The sequence below is a fragment of the Prionailurus bengalensis genome, chromosome B1 (genome assembly GCF_016509475.1).
Source record: "Prionailurus bengalensis isolate Pbe53 chromosome B1, Fcat_Pben_1.1_paternal_pri, whole genome shotgun sequence".
NCBI lineage: Eukaryota > Metazoa > Chordata > Mammalia > Carnivora > Felidae > Prionailurus > Prionailurus bengalensis.
In genome coordinates this window covers 62,441,657-62,458,910 of record NC_057344.1, presented here as the reverse complement: position 1 = coordinate 62,458,910, position 17,254 = coordinate 62,441,657, and the positions used below count along the sequence as shown (strand labels likewise).

The following is a 17,254-nucleotide window of genomic DNA, read 5'->3' as shown; positions in this document are numbered from 1 at the left end:
TGATCTATTCCGAACGCTCTCCCGTGTTCCTTCACCAACTTCCTGCCACTAGAATTATCTTCAAAAAATGCTGGACTGAGCAAGATACCACACTTTTTGAGGTGTTTCAGTGCTTCCTCGGACAGTGGCGTTTTCTAGATTTTCTCCTTACAGGCGGGTAACGAATACTCTCCAAAACAACTGTTCTGTAAGTTGTGAAATGCTGTGTTACATTTCAGTAGGTATTTCTGCAGCAATGTGCTAAGGAGCGCTATGAATATTCAACCAATTGAAGAGAATATAGAACCCAGTGTTTTTTAAATTTCTTGAAACACGAGAGCACCCATGCCCCTCTTTCAAAAGTGAAGAACACGCATCAGTATCCCAGAAATGTTAGCCTGCGAATAAGATCCAAATCCCTTGATATAACATTTAAAGAATGCCATGAACTTACCACAGCTTCCATCTGCAGCTTCTTCTGCCACCACGTCTCTGCACAAATCCTAGAATGTAGCCAAGTGACATTAATAGCAGCTCCCCAAGCAGTGCTGTGTCCTTTAAAGACGGTTTACTGTGAGAGGTTTCGAGCTTCTCTCCCCTCTGCTTCCACATTCGAACATTTGATTAAATGGAATGGGTGCTTGCTGAGAACACTTGCTAGGGTTTGCCGTCTGCTTTACATTGCATCCCGTCAGGAAGCACGCGCTCTGGGTCTACCACGTCAGTGATGCTGCTGTTGAGCAGTGGAATCCAGCACTGACAGCCAAGTCCCTCCATGGTAAAAGTTCTCATCATTGCAAAAGAGTGATGCTCTAATTGGTTCTTTCCTTTGATCCCGTCTACACTTATTAGCTAGAATCCTTCTATACAGAGGGATGTTCTTTAGTCAGCTATAACTATCTGAATACCCTCTAGTATAGTTTACAATGAGGAAGTAAAAATGCTTAATTCCTTTGGAGGAAATAGTCCTTGCCCGATCACATATAATTTGGGAGGAGGGAATGTATATTTCACTAGGTACTGGGGGAGGATTATGTGATCCCCCACTAGGTACTGGGGGAGGATTTTTCTATCATGTATTCCTACAACATTTAACCTCACTTAAAAAGTAATAAATTTTAGGGGTGCCTGGGTGGCTCAGGCAGTTAAGTGTCTGACTTTGGCTCAGGTCATGATCTCATGGTTTGTGGGTTTGAGCCCTGCATCGGGCTCTGTGCTGACAGCTCAGAGCCTGGAGCCTGCTTCGGATTCTGTGTCTTCCTCTCTCTCTGCTTCTCTCTAGCTTGTGCTCTGTCTCTGTCTCTCTCTCAAAAATAAATAAACATTAAAAATCATTTTTTAAGTAATCAGTTTTAGTTTTGGCTCTATCTAGGGGTCAAAATAATACATTATTTTTTTCTGTATAGTTTTGGAAAATGCTATAATTTTTTAGTTTTGACTTATTCAGGTAATGTTTTCTTCCAAATTACTCTAATTTTAGCTTGACAGGTTTTGGTTACATTTGGAATGCCTCCTAGTTCTGTATATCTATTTAATATTTAAAAGATCCAAATCTAGACTGTCCTTCCTTCCTTCTGGTTATCTAATAGGAATGGATATAGCTCAGCTTACATATTTCTAAATACATAATGTATTTAGATCAATACATCTTTCTTTTTTCTTTACCACCTTTCAATTTTGTAAAACAAATACAAACAAAGCACTGGCATACATTATTTTATTGATAAATTTCTGTTTGTAACAAATTCATAGTTCCGCTCATGTTCTTTCATTAATTTGGCTTTTTTTAAAAAAAATTTTTCATTTTACTTGTTTTATTCTGCTAAACTATTTTTGCTATTCACTGTCATTTCTTCATGTTTTTTGCTTGTGCTTTTCTGATTGCTTGGACTGCCTTTGTTTCCATTTTTATCAGTGGAAATCATTCACATATTTCTTTGTCACCCATTTCTGAGCTGCCCTCAGTGGGTCATTGCTCTACCCACAGCTATAATAGTTACATTCCCACCATTGGTTCATAGGTCTGCCTTCATCAGTGCTGAGGGCTGGTAGCTTATCTCTGTGTCCCTTGGGACACCCAGCATGTTGCTTTACAGATAGGTGATCGAGAAAATCCTGACAATTTATGCATCAGCTAAAGCACATTCAATGTAATCCTAAAATAAAATTATGTAAGGATTTAAAGACGTATTGTAGAGCATGCACTTTAATGATTACTGTAATGACTTTAGAGAAATGCATACTGAAGGTGTGAATTGCCCTCAGATCTTTAAATCTGTATTTACACTCTTGGAATTAAATTTTGAGTATTTACATATGCATATAATTTTGACTGTTTTGGTAGTAATATTGCATTTGATCATTTGTTTTGATACTCAGTTTCCCTTTTTACATTTTCAGTGATGGGAAGATTGATACATTTTATAGGAATCGACCATTGGCTTGTTAACCATTCTGACCATTTTATGACTTCTAAATTTCATTTGGAACTACCACTATTGGCCATAATTTCATGAAACAGTTATTTCATCATTAAGGAGATTTTTCTGTGATGATGCTGTATTTAAATCTCATAGATATTAATCAAAATTATTAAAGTGTTTGGTTGTTGGTAATTACACAACATACTGAGGGCCACTGCAGTCAGATATATGTCAAGTCAAACACATAACACTCCTATTGGACTTTAGTACTGTGTCTTTTATATCATAAAAGCTGTTGCACATAGGGCATCAAATTTAATAATATCTAGTGTAACTCTCCATTGAGTACGGAGAGGCTGTAAAGTAGGGCCACTGATACTGATGGCAACATTGACCGTTCTATTTCTGGCTTTAAAATGGTAGGCAAACACATCTTACCACTTCATATCACTTTTTTCCTTTTACTTACCCACTAAGCTTACCCACTAAGGCAACTTGTAGCTATTGTAGTTTTTTCTTTTTAATGTTTATTTATTTCTTTTGAGACAAAGAGTATAAGCAGGGGAGAGGCAGAGGGAGAGAGAGAGAGAGAGAGAGAGAGAGAGAGAGAGAGAGAAAGAAAATCCCAAGCAGGCTTCACTCTGTCAGCGCAGAGCCCAATGCAGGGCTCAGTCTCATGAACGATGAGATCATGACTTGAGCTGAAATCAAGAGTCAGAGGCTTAACTGACTGAGCTACCCAGGCACCTTGCTATTGTAGTTTTTAACAAAACAGCAGGGGGCTCCGGGGTGGCTCAGTTGGTTAGGCGCCTGCCTCTTGATATGGGCTCAGGTCATTGGGGTGAGATGGAGTTCTGTGTGGGGCATCTGTGCAAAGCATGGAGCCTGCTTTGGATTCTCTCTCTCTCCCTCTCTCTCTCTCTCTCTCTCTCTGCCCCTCTTCCGCTTGCACTCTCTCAGTGCTTTCTCATTCAAAATAAATACATAAATAAATAAATACTAAAAATATAAAATAAAACAATAAAAATAGAAGCTAAAATAATGTCCTCATATTAATAGAAGAATTATTAAATGTGAAACAACTTGTACTATTTAGCACGTTCTATTTCCCCTCTTATTTTGCTAGAATCAGCTTTTTTTCACTAAATATTTATTGGGTGCCTAATTCCATATCACATCTTTGGTAAGTGGGAAAATAATAAAGTTTTTAAAAAACAAAAGGTAAAGTTCAGAACTTTTTAGTATATGATATCTTTGATCTGTCTTCAATGAGACGTATGCTTTAACTCTCTCTTCCTATGTTGGCAAAACGTTTAAACTTAACAATAAATACTTTTTAAGTGAATATTTATTGTCGTCAGTGGCATTTGTTTATTTCACAAGATTATTAATTATTAGCAAAATGATTATTTTATAACAACTGGTTTGATTTATTTCTTTGTAAGGCAGAAATTTATATATTACTTTTGTCTACTATACAACCTTATATTGCTGAATATCCTCTATTTTTTAAGCACAACTTTTAAATTTTTTACAGTCTTATATTAGTTTCAGGTGTACAATACAGCAATTCAACAATTCTATACATCGTGTGGTGCTCATGTCAACAAGTGCACTCCTTAATCCCCATTACCTCTTTAGCCCATCCCCTACTCTCCTCCTCTCTGGTAACTATCAGTTTGTTCACTATAGTTAAGAGTCTGTTTGTTTAAAATTTTTTTAAAAAAATATTTATTTTTGAGAGACAGAGAGAGACAGAGCATGAGCAGGGGAGGGGCAGAGAGGGAGACACAGAATCTGAAGCAGGCTCCAGGCTCTCAGATGTCAGCACAGAGCCCCACGCAGGGCTCGAAGCCACAAACCATGAGATCATGAATGACCTGAGCCAAAGTCAGATGCTCAACAGACTGAGCTACCTAGGTGCCCCAAGAGTCTGTTTCTTAACTTTGTCTCTGTCTTTCTCTTTTTATCCTTTTGCTCATTTGTTTCCTAAATTCCACATATGAAGTGAAGTCATACGGTATTTGTCTTTCTCTGATTGACTTATTTCACTTAGCATAATACTCCCTAGCTCCATTCAGGTCATTGCAAATGGCAAGATTTCATTGTTTTTTATGGCTGAAGAGTATTCCATTGTGTATATATATACCACATCTTCTTTATATATTCATCAGTTAGTGCACACTTGTCCATTTTTAATTGGATCATTTGTTTTTTGTGGTGTTGAGTTTGATACATTCTTTACATATTTTGGATACTGTCCCTTTATCAGATATGTCATTTGCAAATATCTTCTCCCATTCAGTAGGTTGCCTTTCAGTTTTATTGACTGTTTCCTTTGCTGCGCAGAAGCTTCTTATAGTCCCAGTAGTTTACTTTTGCTTTTGTTTCCCTTGCCTCAGTAAACCTATTTAGAAGGAAGTTTCTACAGCCAGCGTCAAAGAGATTACTGCCTGTGTTCTCCTCTAGGAATTTTATGGTTTCAGGTCTCAGATTTAGGTATTTAACCCATGAATATCCTCTATTTTATATTACCTCTCTTATTCTACTAGATAGTTTCTTGAACAATCTTACTGTTTTCCTACCTGCTAAATGTTAATGATTCCTTAAAAACAGCTAACCAAACAAATAAGCTTAGGGTTAACTTATTTACTTATTTATTTTTATTTTTATTTTTTTTAGATTTTATGTTTTAAATTGTCTTTAGCTTTGGTCAGTTTGGTTATTCAGATTATGGCAGTAGTCACTTATATCCTTACCTACAGCATTTTCATTTTGTGCCACTTATTGTCCCAAATGGCGGACTATAAAATTGAACATGAGGTGTTTTTCTCTGCAAGGAAGTTACAGTTTGACAGAAGAGGGGTGCCAGCCAGGATTCCTGCTTGCAAACAATAGGGACTGGTTAACGTAAGCAGAAAACAACAACTCATTGGATTACTACATAATGTATAGAATCACATGAATGGAAAAAGTGGAGAGCCAGGTTGACGGAGGTATTGGGGGAAGATTATGTTTAACCCCTGGCCATAAACATCCTCACCCCTGCTTTGGGTACTCTGTGATAACCACCAGAGTCTTAGCTCCCTTCTGCACTTAACAAGACCTGTTCTTGTAGCAGTATTTATTAATTTATTAATTTATTTATTTTGAAAATGATCTTTTCCCAGTTTGATTATAATGTAAATAACATAGAACATTGTATTAGTTTAATGTGTCTACCATGAAGTGTTGATATATGCATATGTTGTGAAATGATTCCCACACGGGTCGCCTGGGTGGCTCAGTTGGTTAAGCATCCAACTTCAGCTCAGGTCATGATCTCATGGTTTGTGAGTTCAAGCCCCACATCAGGCTCTGTGCTGACAGCTCAGAGCCTTGGAGCCTGCTTCAGATTCTGTGTCTCCCTTTCTCTCTGCCCCGCCCCTGCTTGCACTCTCTCTCTCTCTAAAAAATAAATAAACATTAAAAATTTTTTGAAATGATTCCCACAATAAATTTAGGTAACAGACATCACCTCACATAGTTGCAACATTTTTATTTTCCCGATGAGAACTTTTAGATTTGCTTTCTTAGCAACTTTGTAGTATGTGATAGAGTATTACTAACTTCAGTGACCATGCTATACATTACACTTGCAGGACTTATTTATCTTGTAACTGGAAGTTTGTACCTTTTAACCCCTTTCACTCATTTGACCCACCCACTACTTCCCACCCCAAGCTCTTGCAATTACCAGTGTGTTCTAGGTATCTATGGAGCTGTACTATCTATAGCCTGACTATATTTTAGGCGCTAGAGATATCAGTGTGTAAAACGTGTAAGTTGTCTGCCCACAAATAGCTTATGTTCTAGGATAAGGCGTCAGAAAAAACCATGAAAATAAATGAAATATAAAATGTATTAATAGACGGTAAATTCTAGGGACAGAAAGAAAAGTCATGTAAATGGTATGGAAAGGCATTTGCACAAAAACTTGAAAAAGCAGGTGAAACAAGTCGTATGCTGCCTGAGAGAATAGAGATCCTGACAGAGGAAATAACAAGTAAAAAGGCTTTAAGGCAAGAGCTTGTCTGTATGCTCAAGGCACAGCAAGGAGACCACATGGCTCAGGTACAGTGAGTTACAGGGACAGTAAGAAGAGATGGGATCCGTATGGTAAGACATTTATGTGTGAAGACCATGTAGGATCTTTACAGTTATTTGTAAGTACTGTACTTTAGATTTTCCTCTGAGCTTTATTAATCAGCTGAAACAACTTATGTCATTGTAATACATGACCCTTAAACCTCAGTAGCTTAGAGTAATGTATTGATTCCTTATTTATAAGGATATTGGATACAGATATTGATTCCTTATTTATATTGCATGTCCATCACTGGTTGGCTGTGTCTCACTCCAGAGTTATCACTTTAATGTTCAGTATGATGCCGAAACCTCTTTTTAGAACATTGCAATTGTGGCAGATCAAACAGAGACAGTATTGACAACCATGTTGACTATTAAAGATTCTCTCTGGGGGCACCTGGGTGGCTCAGATGGTTAAGCATCTGACTTTGGCTCTGGTCATGATCTCAGGTTCCGTGAGTTCAAGCCTGCGCCAGGGTCTGTGCTGACAGCTCAGAACTTGGAGCCTGCTTCAGATTCTGTGTCTACTCTCTCTGCCCCTCCCTTGCTGACACTCTTGTCTCTCTCACTCTTAAAAATAAACATAAAAAAAAAATTAAAGATTCTCTCAGAATTTACACAGCTCACATGACATTATCCAGAGCAAGTCACATAACCAAACTCAACATCAATGGTATAAGGAAGTATAATTATCTTCCAGTGAGGGGTAATGAATGTTTTTGAACATTGACACAATTTGTCATAGAACCATTGGAGAATATTGAGAAGAGACATAATATGACTTTACATTTTTAAATTATTTCAGTGTTAAGTAAAGACTGCTGTGGAGAGGACATCTTCTTGGATGTCATGATAGATTATCTTATAGGCAACTTCCAATGGTGCTTTGGTTCCCCAGTCTGAGGCAAAGGTAAGGAGTAGCAGGTTTGAGATTACTTGATTACTGTCTGTGGTTCAGAGAGAGGTGTCACTTCTCTATAGATGGTGAAACTTTCTTGAGACAATAAATAGAACTTTTGGTGGTCAAGTTTTAAAAGCAGCACACGAATTAGAAATAAAAAAAACAAAAGCCATATACAAGAAAAATGGCATCACCTGAGCTACATTAGAGGCTAATACCTAGACATCCTTAAACCACTTTTTTATAAACTACACATATTACACTGTCATTCCACACCTAGTTCTATGTGCATATATTTAGTTATTTATTCATCTGAGCATCCAGAATTATTCTCGACCTAAAACACTATGAATCAAATCACCATATTTTTCTTCTTTCACAGGAGCATTGTAAGTCAGTGGGAAATGTATTTTCAATTTCTGTTATGGAATCCCACCTTGTATATTGGAAATTGCTAAGGGTGAAATTATGGTAAAGAAGGCGTTTTAGATTAAATAAGTTGACCACATGGCTTGACTATCTCCCAGATTTTGATTTGCGAGGTATTTTCTTATTTGAATACAACCAGCAAGAATGACTTAGCATGTGTAATTTAGTTGCTATATAGTCATCAGATATTTGTTTAACTACTTCTGCTCTATGGTAGTGAATGATTCAGTTTAAATATCTCCAAAATTTGCAAATTTTGTGTTTTTCTACATCTAATACTTTACTGTTTGGGTATTTGATAAATATCTGTGTTTAGGTTGAAAAATGCTATTAAATATGGGAGCAAAACCAAGATTTCCTGTTTTTTTTTCTTACTGGTTACCTCTTTTTTTGTTATTGACTTATCAAGCTTTGTTAACTGTTATAATAGACTCATAAATAATAAATCTGTGGCATAGGATAAGATGGTTAAGGCTTTAAAGCCTACAGAAATAATTGCAATGACAAATATTTGTATTTGTGAACAATCAAAAGGACTACTGAATATGCTTACTGTGGAAAGTGAAAACTTGTGAAATTCCTTTGAATCATTTGGGCAATTAATTTTTGGAAATTTTCTATTTTAATTTGATAAATTTAAAAAATTGTTTGCTTAAATCATTTTTGATCAAGAGCAAGAATTTAGAACAATAGTCATAAAAGTAATCGCGGGGCTTGAAAAAGTGTAGAGGACAGCAGAGAATCTATTGCTACAGAGATCCGGGGACTAAGAAACAGTCATGAGGAGCTAAAAAATGCTGTAAATGAGGTGCAAAATAAAATGGAGGCGACCACAGCTCAGATTGAAGAGGCAGAGGAGAGAATAGGTGAATTAGAAGACAAAATTATGGAAAAAGAGGAAGCTGAGAAAAAGAGAGATTAAAAAAAAAATCCAGGAGTGTGAGGGGAGAATTAGAGAACTAAGTGATGCATTCAAACGGAATAATATCCATATCATAGGAGTTCCTGAAGAGGAAGAGAGAGAGAAAGGGGCTGAAGGTGTACTTGAACAAATCATAGCTGAGAACTTCCCTGATCTTGGGAAGGAAAAAGGCATTGAAATCCAAGAGGCACAGAGAACTCCCTTTAGACGTAACTTGAATCGATCTTCTGCATGACATATTATGGTGAAACTGGCTGGCAAAATACATGGATAAAGAGAAAATTCTGAAAGCAGCTAGGGATAAACAGGCTCTAACGTATAAAGGGAGACCAGTAAGTCTAGTGGCAGATCTATCTACTGAAACTTGGCAGGCCAGAAAGGAATGGCAGGAAATCTTCAATGTGATGAACAGAAAAAAATATGCAACCGAGAATCCTTTATCCAGCAAGTCTGTCATTCAGAATAGAAGGAGAGATAAAGGTCTTCCCAAACAAACAAAAACTGAAGGAATTCATCACCACTAAACCAGCCCTACAAGAGATCCTAAGGAAAATTCTGTGAGTGAAATGTTGCAAGGACCACAAAGTGCCAGGGACATCACTACAAGCATGAAACCTACAGACATCACAATGACTCTAAACCCATATCTTTCTATAATAACACTGAATGTAAATGGACTAAATGCTCCAACCAAAAGACATAGGGTATCAGAATGGATAAAAAAACAAGACCCATCTATTTGCTGTCTACAAGAGACTCATTTTGGGCCTGAGGACACCTTCAGATTGAAAGTGAGGGGATGGAGAACTATCAATCATGCTATTGGAAGTCAAAAGAAAGCTGGAGTAGCCATACTTATATCAGACACACTAGACTTTAAATTAAAGGCTGTAACAAGAGATGCATAAGGGCATTATATAATAATTACAGGGTTTATCCATCAGGAAGAGCTAACAATGATAAATATCTATGTGCCAAATACAGAAGCCCCCAAACATATAAAACAGTTAATCACAAACATAAGCAACCTTATGGATAAGAATGTGGTAATGCAAGGGAGTTTAATACCCCACTTACAACAATGGATAGATCATCTAGATACAGGATCAATAAAGAAACAAGGGCCCTGAATGATACATTGGATCAGATGGCCTTGACAGATATATTTAGAACTCTGCATCCCAAAGGAACAGAATATAGTTTATTCTCGAGTGCACATGGAACATCCTCCAAGATAGACCACATACTGGGTCACAAAACAGCCCTTCATATGTATAAAAGAATTGAGATCATACCATGCATACTTTCAGACCACAATGCTATGAAGCTTGAAATCAACCACAGGAAAAAGTCTGGAAAACCTGCAAAAGCATGGAGGTTAAAGAACACCCTACTAAAGAATTAATGGGTCAACCAGGCAATTAGAGAAGAAATTTAAAAATATATGGAAACAAATGAAAATGAAAACACAACAATCCAAACACTTTGGGATGCAGCGAAGGCAGTCCTGAGAGGAAAATACATTGCAATCCAGGCCTATCTCAAGAAACAAGAAAAATCCCAAATACAAAATCTAACAGCACACCTAAAGGAACTAGAGGCAGAACAGCAAAGATGCCCCAAACCCAGCAGAAGAAGAGAAATAATAAAGATCAGAGCAGAAATAAACAATATAGAATCTAAAAAAAATAACTGTAGGGCAGATCAATGAAACGAAGAGCTGGTGTTTTGAAAAAATAAACAAAATTGATAAACTCTAGCCAGGCTTCTCAAAAAGAAAAGGGAGATGACCCAAATAGATAAAATCATGAATGAAAATGGAATTATTACAACCAATCCCTCAGAGATACAAACAATTATCAGGGAATACTATGAAAAAATATATGCCAACAAACTGGACAACCTGGAAGAAATGGAAAAATTCCTAAGCACCCACACACTTCCAAAACTCAAATAGGAAGAAATAGAAAACTTGAATAGACACATAACCAGCAAAGAAATTGAATCAGTTATCAAAAATCTCCCAACAAATAAGAGTCCAGGACCAGATGGCTTCCCGGGAGAATTCTACCAGACATTTAAAGCAGAGATAATGCCTATCTTTCTCAAGCTGTTCCAACAAATAGAAAGGGAAGGAAAACTCCCAGACTCATTCTATGAAGACAGCATTACTTTGATTCCTAAACCAGACAGAGACCCAGCAAAAAGAGAACTACAGGCCAATATCCCTGATGAATATGGATGCAAAAATTCTCAATAAGATACTAGCAAATAGAATTTAACAGCATATCAAAAGAATTATTCACCTTGATCAAGTGGGATTCATTCCTGGGCTGTAGGGCTGGTCCAACATTCACAAATCAATCAATGTGATACATCACATTAATAAAAGAAAAGAAAAGAACCATATGATCCTGGTCAATCGATGCAGAAAAAACATTTGACAAAATTCAGCATCCTTTCTTAGTAAAAACCCTCGAGAAAGTCGGGATAGAAGGAACATACTTAGATATCATAAAAGCCATTTATGAAAAGCCCACAGCTAATATCATCCTCAATGGGGAAAAACTGAGAGCTTTCCCCCTGAGATCAGGAACACCACAGGGATGTCTACCCTCACTGCTGTTGTTTAACATAGTGTTGGAAGTTCTAGCATCAGCAATCAGACAACAAAAGGAAGTCAAAGGCATCAAAATTGGCAAAGATGAAGTCAAGCTTTCACTTTTTGCAGATGACATGATATTATACATGGAAAATCCGACAGACTCCACCAGAAGTCTGCTAGAACTGATACATGAATTCAGCAAAGTCGCAGAATACAAAAATCAATGTACAGAAATCAGTTGCATTCTTATACATTAATAATGAAGCAACAGAAAGACAAATAAAGAAAGTGATCCCATTCACAATTGCACCATGAAACATAAAAAACCTAGGAATACACCTAATGAAAGATGTAAAAGATCTGTATGCTGAAAACTATAGAAAGCTTATGAACAAAATTGAAGAAGTTATAAAGAAATGGAAAAACATTCTGTGCTCATGGATTGGAAGAATAAATATTGTTAAAATGTCAATACTCCCCAAAGCTATCTACACATTCAATGGAATCTGAATCAAAATTGCACCAGCATGCTTCTCGAAGCAAGAATAAGCAATCCTAAAATTTGTATGAAACCACAAAAGGCCCCGGATAGCCAAAGTAATTTTGAAGAAGAAGACCAAAGCAGGAGGCATCACAATCTCAGACTTTAGCCTCTACTACAAAGCTGCAGTCATCAAGACAGCATGGTATTGGCACAAAAACAGACAATGGAATAGAGTAGAGACTCCAGAAGTGGACTCACAAAAGTATGGCCATCTAATCTTTGACAAAACAGGGAAGAATATCTAATGGAAAAAAGAGTCTCTTTAACAAATGGTGCTGGGAGAGCTGGACAGCAACATGCAGAAGGATGAAACTAGACCACTTTCTTACACCATTCACAAAAACAAACGCAAAATGGATAAAGGACCTGAATGTGAGACAGGAAACCATCAAAACCCTAGAGGAGACAGCAGGAAAAAACCTCTCTGACCTCAGCTACAGCAATTTCTTACTTGACAAACCCCAAAAGCAAGGGAATTAAAAGCAAAAATGTACTTTTGGGACCTCATGAAGACAAAAAGTTTCTGCACTGCAAAGGAAACAATCAACAAAACTAAAAGGCAACCAATGGAATGGGAAAAGGTATTTGCAAATGACATATCGGACAAAGGGCTAGTATCCAAAATCTATAAAGAGCTCACCAAACTCCACACCCGAAAAACAACCCAGTGAAGAAATGGGCAGAAAACATGAATAGACACTTCTCTAAAGAAGACATCTGGATGGCCAACAGGCACATGAAAAGATGCTCAACATCGCTTTTCATCAGGGAAATACAAATCAAAACCACCCTCAGATACTGTAACCTCACGCCAGTCAGAGTGGCTAAAATGAACAAATCAGGAGACTCTAGATGCTGGCGAGGATGTGGAGAAACGGGAACCCTCTTGCACTGTTGGTGGGAATGCAAACTGCTGAGTCGCTCTGGAAAACAGTGTGGGGGTCCCTCAGAAAATTAAAAATAGATCTACCCTATGACACAGCAATAGCAATACCCTATGACACAGAATTGACCCAAGGAATACAGGAGCACTGATGCATAGGGGCACTTGTACCCCAATGTTTATAGCAGCACTTTCAACAATAGCCAAATTATGGAAAGAGCCTAAATGTCCATCAACTGATGAATGGATAAAGAAATTGTGGTTTATATACCCAATGGAATACTACGTGGCAATGAGTAAGAATGAAATGGCATTTTGTAGCAACGTGGGTGGAACTGGAGAGTGTTATGCTAAGTGAAATAAGTCATACAGAGAAAGACAGATACCATATGTTTTCACTCTTGTGTGGATCCTGAGAAACTTAACAGAAGACCATGGGGTAGGGGAAGGAAAAAAAAAGAGGTTAGAGAGGGAGGGAGCCAAAACATAAGAGACTCTTAAAAACTGAGAACAAACTGAGGGTTGATGGGGGTGGGAGGGAGGGGCGATTGGGTGATGGGTATTGAGGAGGGCACCTGTTGGGATGAGCACTGGGTGTTGTATGGAAACCAATTTGACAATAAATTTCATATTTTAAAAAAATAAAGAGGAAATAAAAAGAAATACAAAATTGTTTGGCGTCTTGTGTATCATGATCACCAACTATCCAAGACCAATTACTTACCCTCAATTGATGTCTCAGGGTGTGATTCTATAGATAAGCATTTTAATGTAAACCTTAAGTATCAAAGTTTTAGATATAATTATATTTATATTAGCAAATGTCATAATTATGCCGGCTGTTGATTTTTCTTCACCAGTTAACTCTAGATAATTTACCTTTTGAAACTAATTTTTCCTTCATTGGCTCCTTCTTTTAAAAGTTTTCTTCTTGAGATAAATTCTCCCATGAGTAGGAAAAGTAACTCCGTTTTTGATTAACTGTCTTTCTTTCATAAAGAAATTTAATTCTGTTTATTTTAAAGAGGAACAATAAACTTTGTTTTTATATTCAAAACTGAAATAATGGATTATTGCCAGGTAACCATAGTGACAAAGTAGTTACTTACCACAGTAGATGGATTTTGAGAATAAAAAACTATATTAGTATTAAATGTGGGCTGATAATTAATTGTGGGTTTAGCACATTAATCACCATCATAAGTATTTGATTTTCTGATATCTTTTGAATTCTCCCAATGATGAGTGAAGGCATATCTTGTAACATATGAGTTAGTGAAAAAGCACTTCCAGTGATTATGTGAGGATGTGTGTTGTATGTAAGTTTACCAGGATATTAGAAATGGGCTGTATTTATTGATGAAAGGCTGTTCTGCCTCTGAATGTATTGGGCTTTGTAGGCCATTGTAATTCTTGCCAAAGTTTCATCATACTGTAACTCATTTATCATTTCCACCACCATCTCCCTTTTCTCCTTTATTGCAGATGCTGCTCTTATGTGGGTCGGCGTGGAAATGGGCCTCAGGCAATCTCTATTGGCAAGAACTGTGATAAATTTGGAATTGTTGTTCATGAATTGGGCCATGTGATAGGCTTTTGGCATGAACACACACGACCAGATCGAGATAACCATGTCACTATCATAAGAGAAAACATCCAGCCAGGTGAGAGGCTTTAGAATATGTTGGGTTTAAGGTTGACAGAATATCTTTTAGTTGTGTTTACAGTATTTATTTAAGTTTTTCTTAAAAAAATGTGAACTGATTTTTCGATATGGTAGAATCAGCGTTTTGCTGATTAAAAAAATACCCATGATGGTATTATATTTTTAATTTGTTTTCCTTCAGACTGGATGATCTTAGGTACTTTTTATGCTTGATCTTTTTTCTTAAGTTTTAGCTGTTTTATTTCTAAACTTCTGTGCTTTCCAAGAGTGGGTGTAGGCTATTGAGCCACAAATTGATAGTATTAAATTTTTAACAGCATTTTTAATACTTAGCTCTATACTTTATGTGGTAGGGATTTAGAAAAGATCCCAGGTTTGACATGAAATGTGCTGCTACTTTAGAAATCTATATTATACCAGGGACAATTTTTGGAGAAAATTTCAGGGAAATGAGTCATTTCTGGGATAGTCTAAATAGTTTCTTTGAGAATTCTCCTTCAACTACCCTGAAGATAAATTCTTAAGAATTTTTTCAGTAGTTGAAATATCAGATATAATTAAAATTTAATTTTCTCTGATAGTCGATGTGTGATAATAACCTTATTTTAAAGCTTTTTATTTAACTTTCATAAATTCTTAAAGATCAGTACATTTCAATTACCAAAAGATGAATTCTGTTTTTTGGAATCATCTTATAAGGTCATATGTATTTCAAGCATTAGAAAAGTAAATATTTGTCCTTATTTCTTTATTCGTGGCAAGTTTTAAGTTACAAACATTGAATTCCTTAGAATTTCTTGTAATTAATGATATTGATCTATGTATTTGCTCATCACATGTTTGGTTCTAATTATTTATTGAGGCATTGTTAGATGTTGAAAATGCTGTGATGAAAAATATAAGGCTTCATGTGGGGTATGTGCGTATATATACATGATTGTAAGTGGGTGAGAAGAGTAATTATAGTCATATGATGAGAATACCATAAAGTCCCAGCAACGTGTAACAAAATGCCTTGGTGAGTCAAGGGAGATGTCACAAAGGAACTGAAAAGTGTTGAAAGTGCACCGAAGAGTTATAGAATTTTAAGCTGTAAAAAAAATCATGATCATAGCTATAATTATAGAAAATCAAATCATTTTTATTTTCCCATTATGGCTACATGGTATGTTGCAAATGGGAGATGAGTTGGTAATTACCTAATGAGGTTACATCGTAGGGGATATTCTATATGAAGCTAGGGAACTTAGATTTTATCTTTTTTTTTTAATATTTATTCATTTTTGAGAGAGAGAAAGGGAGAGACAGAGTGTGAGTGGGGGGAGGGGCAGAGAGAGAGACACACAGAATCTGAAGCAGGCTCTGGGCTCTGAGCTGTCAGCACAGGGACTGATGCAGGGCTTGAACTCTTGACCTGAGCCGAAGCCTGGCGATTAACCAACTGAGCAACCCAGGTGCCCCGGATTTTATCTTTTAGCTACTGAGAATAATTGATGATTGAAAGCAGAACAAGTTCTGATTTAAAAAAAAAAAAAGATTAAAAAAAAAAGAATTCTTTCAGCTTGGAGATCCTTAACTGAGGATGGGAAAGTTGAGGTGGGGAGGATGAACTTAAGTTAAGGAAACCTATAAGAAGATTAAATAAGTAACTTATAAGAGATGACTAAGTCTTCAGTCACGGAAGTGCAGTTCAAGAAGAATAAGAGGCAGTGACCTTTCAAATATATTTTAAGAGGAACACTAACATAGGAAGGAAAATCTTCAAGGATTTATTTTTAGGCAACAGGATGAATGGTGACATCATCAAATGAAGGAAGAAATATGGATAAAGCAACATAATTTTTAGAGTGAGAAAGACAGATAATGATTTTATTTAGGAAATCCTTGATCTTGAGAAGCCATTGGATTATCCAAATGGAAGTGGTTAGTACACAAAGGAAAAGTGAGTCTAAACTTCAGCCTGTATCTAGAGAAGGAAATTTGATGGTAGATTTGACTGTCTAGGGAAATATTGAAGGGAGAGGAAAATACACCTGAGGATAGAAAGCAGGAGATGGCAAAAAATCCCCCCAAAGACCAATAAGGTTTGGTCTAAAAGGTAGAAGAAAAATCATTGAATATGATGTCCTAGGGAAGAGGTCATTTCAAGACTGATAAAGTAGGAGAAGAGGAGAGGGTGGTTCCAGATGGCAGTCTAAAAATATCCTGAACTCACTTCCTGCCATGGACACAACAAACTACAGCTATGCGTGGAATACTTTCTCTGAAAATATCTTGATAACTAGATGAACAGGGCCTCTCCAACAAAGGATTAAAGACCCACATGGAGAGAGGGTAGGAGAGGTGGAGACATACCTGCTGCCAAAAAATCCAGTTCTAGGCCTGATGACCCCTAATCAGATGAGATCTCAAAAGTACAGCACTTCCCCCTGTGGAGCAAGGGGTTTGGGCCCTACATCAGACACCTCAACCTTTGGGTCCTGCACGGGAAAGATGAGCCCCCCAAACATAAAACCATGAGGGATTGTATCCAGGAGAAGAATAGAACTGGAAGGAACGGAGAACCTGCCTTTAAGGGGCTCACATGCAGGCTCACGCACCCTATGACCCAGTGCAAAAACAGCAGCTTGAAAAGCACCTAGTCCTTATGTGAAGCAGACCCAATGACTAATCGTAAAGTGACCACTAGACAGGAAGGAATGTGTTGGGACTCTCCAGGGACAGAAGGAGTGGTAGGTGCCATTTTTTTCAACCTCTTTCTCCTTGCTAATGCC

General features: G+C 37.0%; 1 protein-coding gene across 1 annotated transcript in view; it reads left to right on the top strand.

Annotated features, from left to right (window-relative positions):
• TLL1 (tolloid like 1) overlaps positions 1-17,254 on the top strand; it is a 214,081-nt gene that overhangs the window by 92,764 nt on the left and 104,063 nt on the right. Inside the window, exon 6 of the mRNA XM_043566011.1 lies at positions 14,300-14,478. Within this exon, the coding sequence (XP_043421946.1) occupies positions 14,300-14,478 (179 nt within the window). The remainder of the gene's footprint in view (positions 1-14,299; positions 14,479-17,254) is intronic.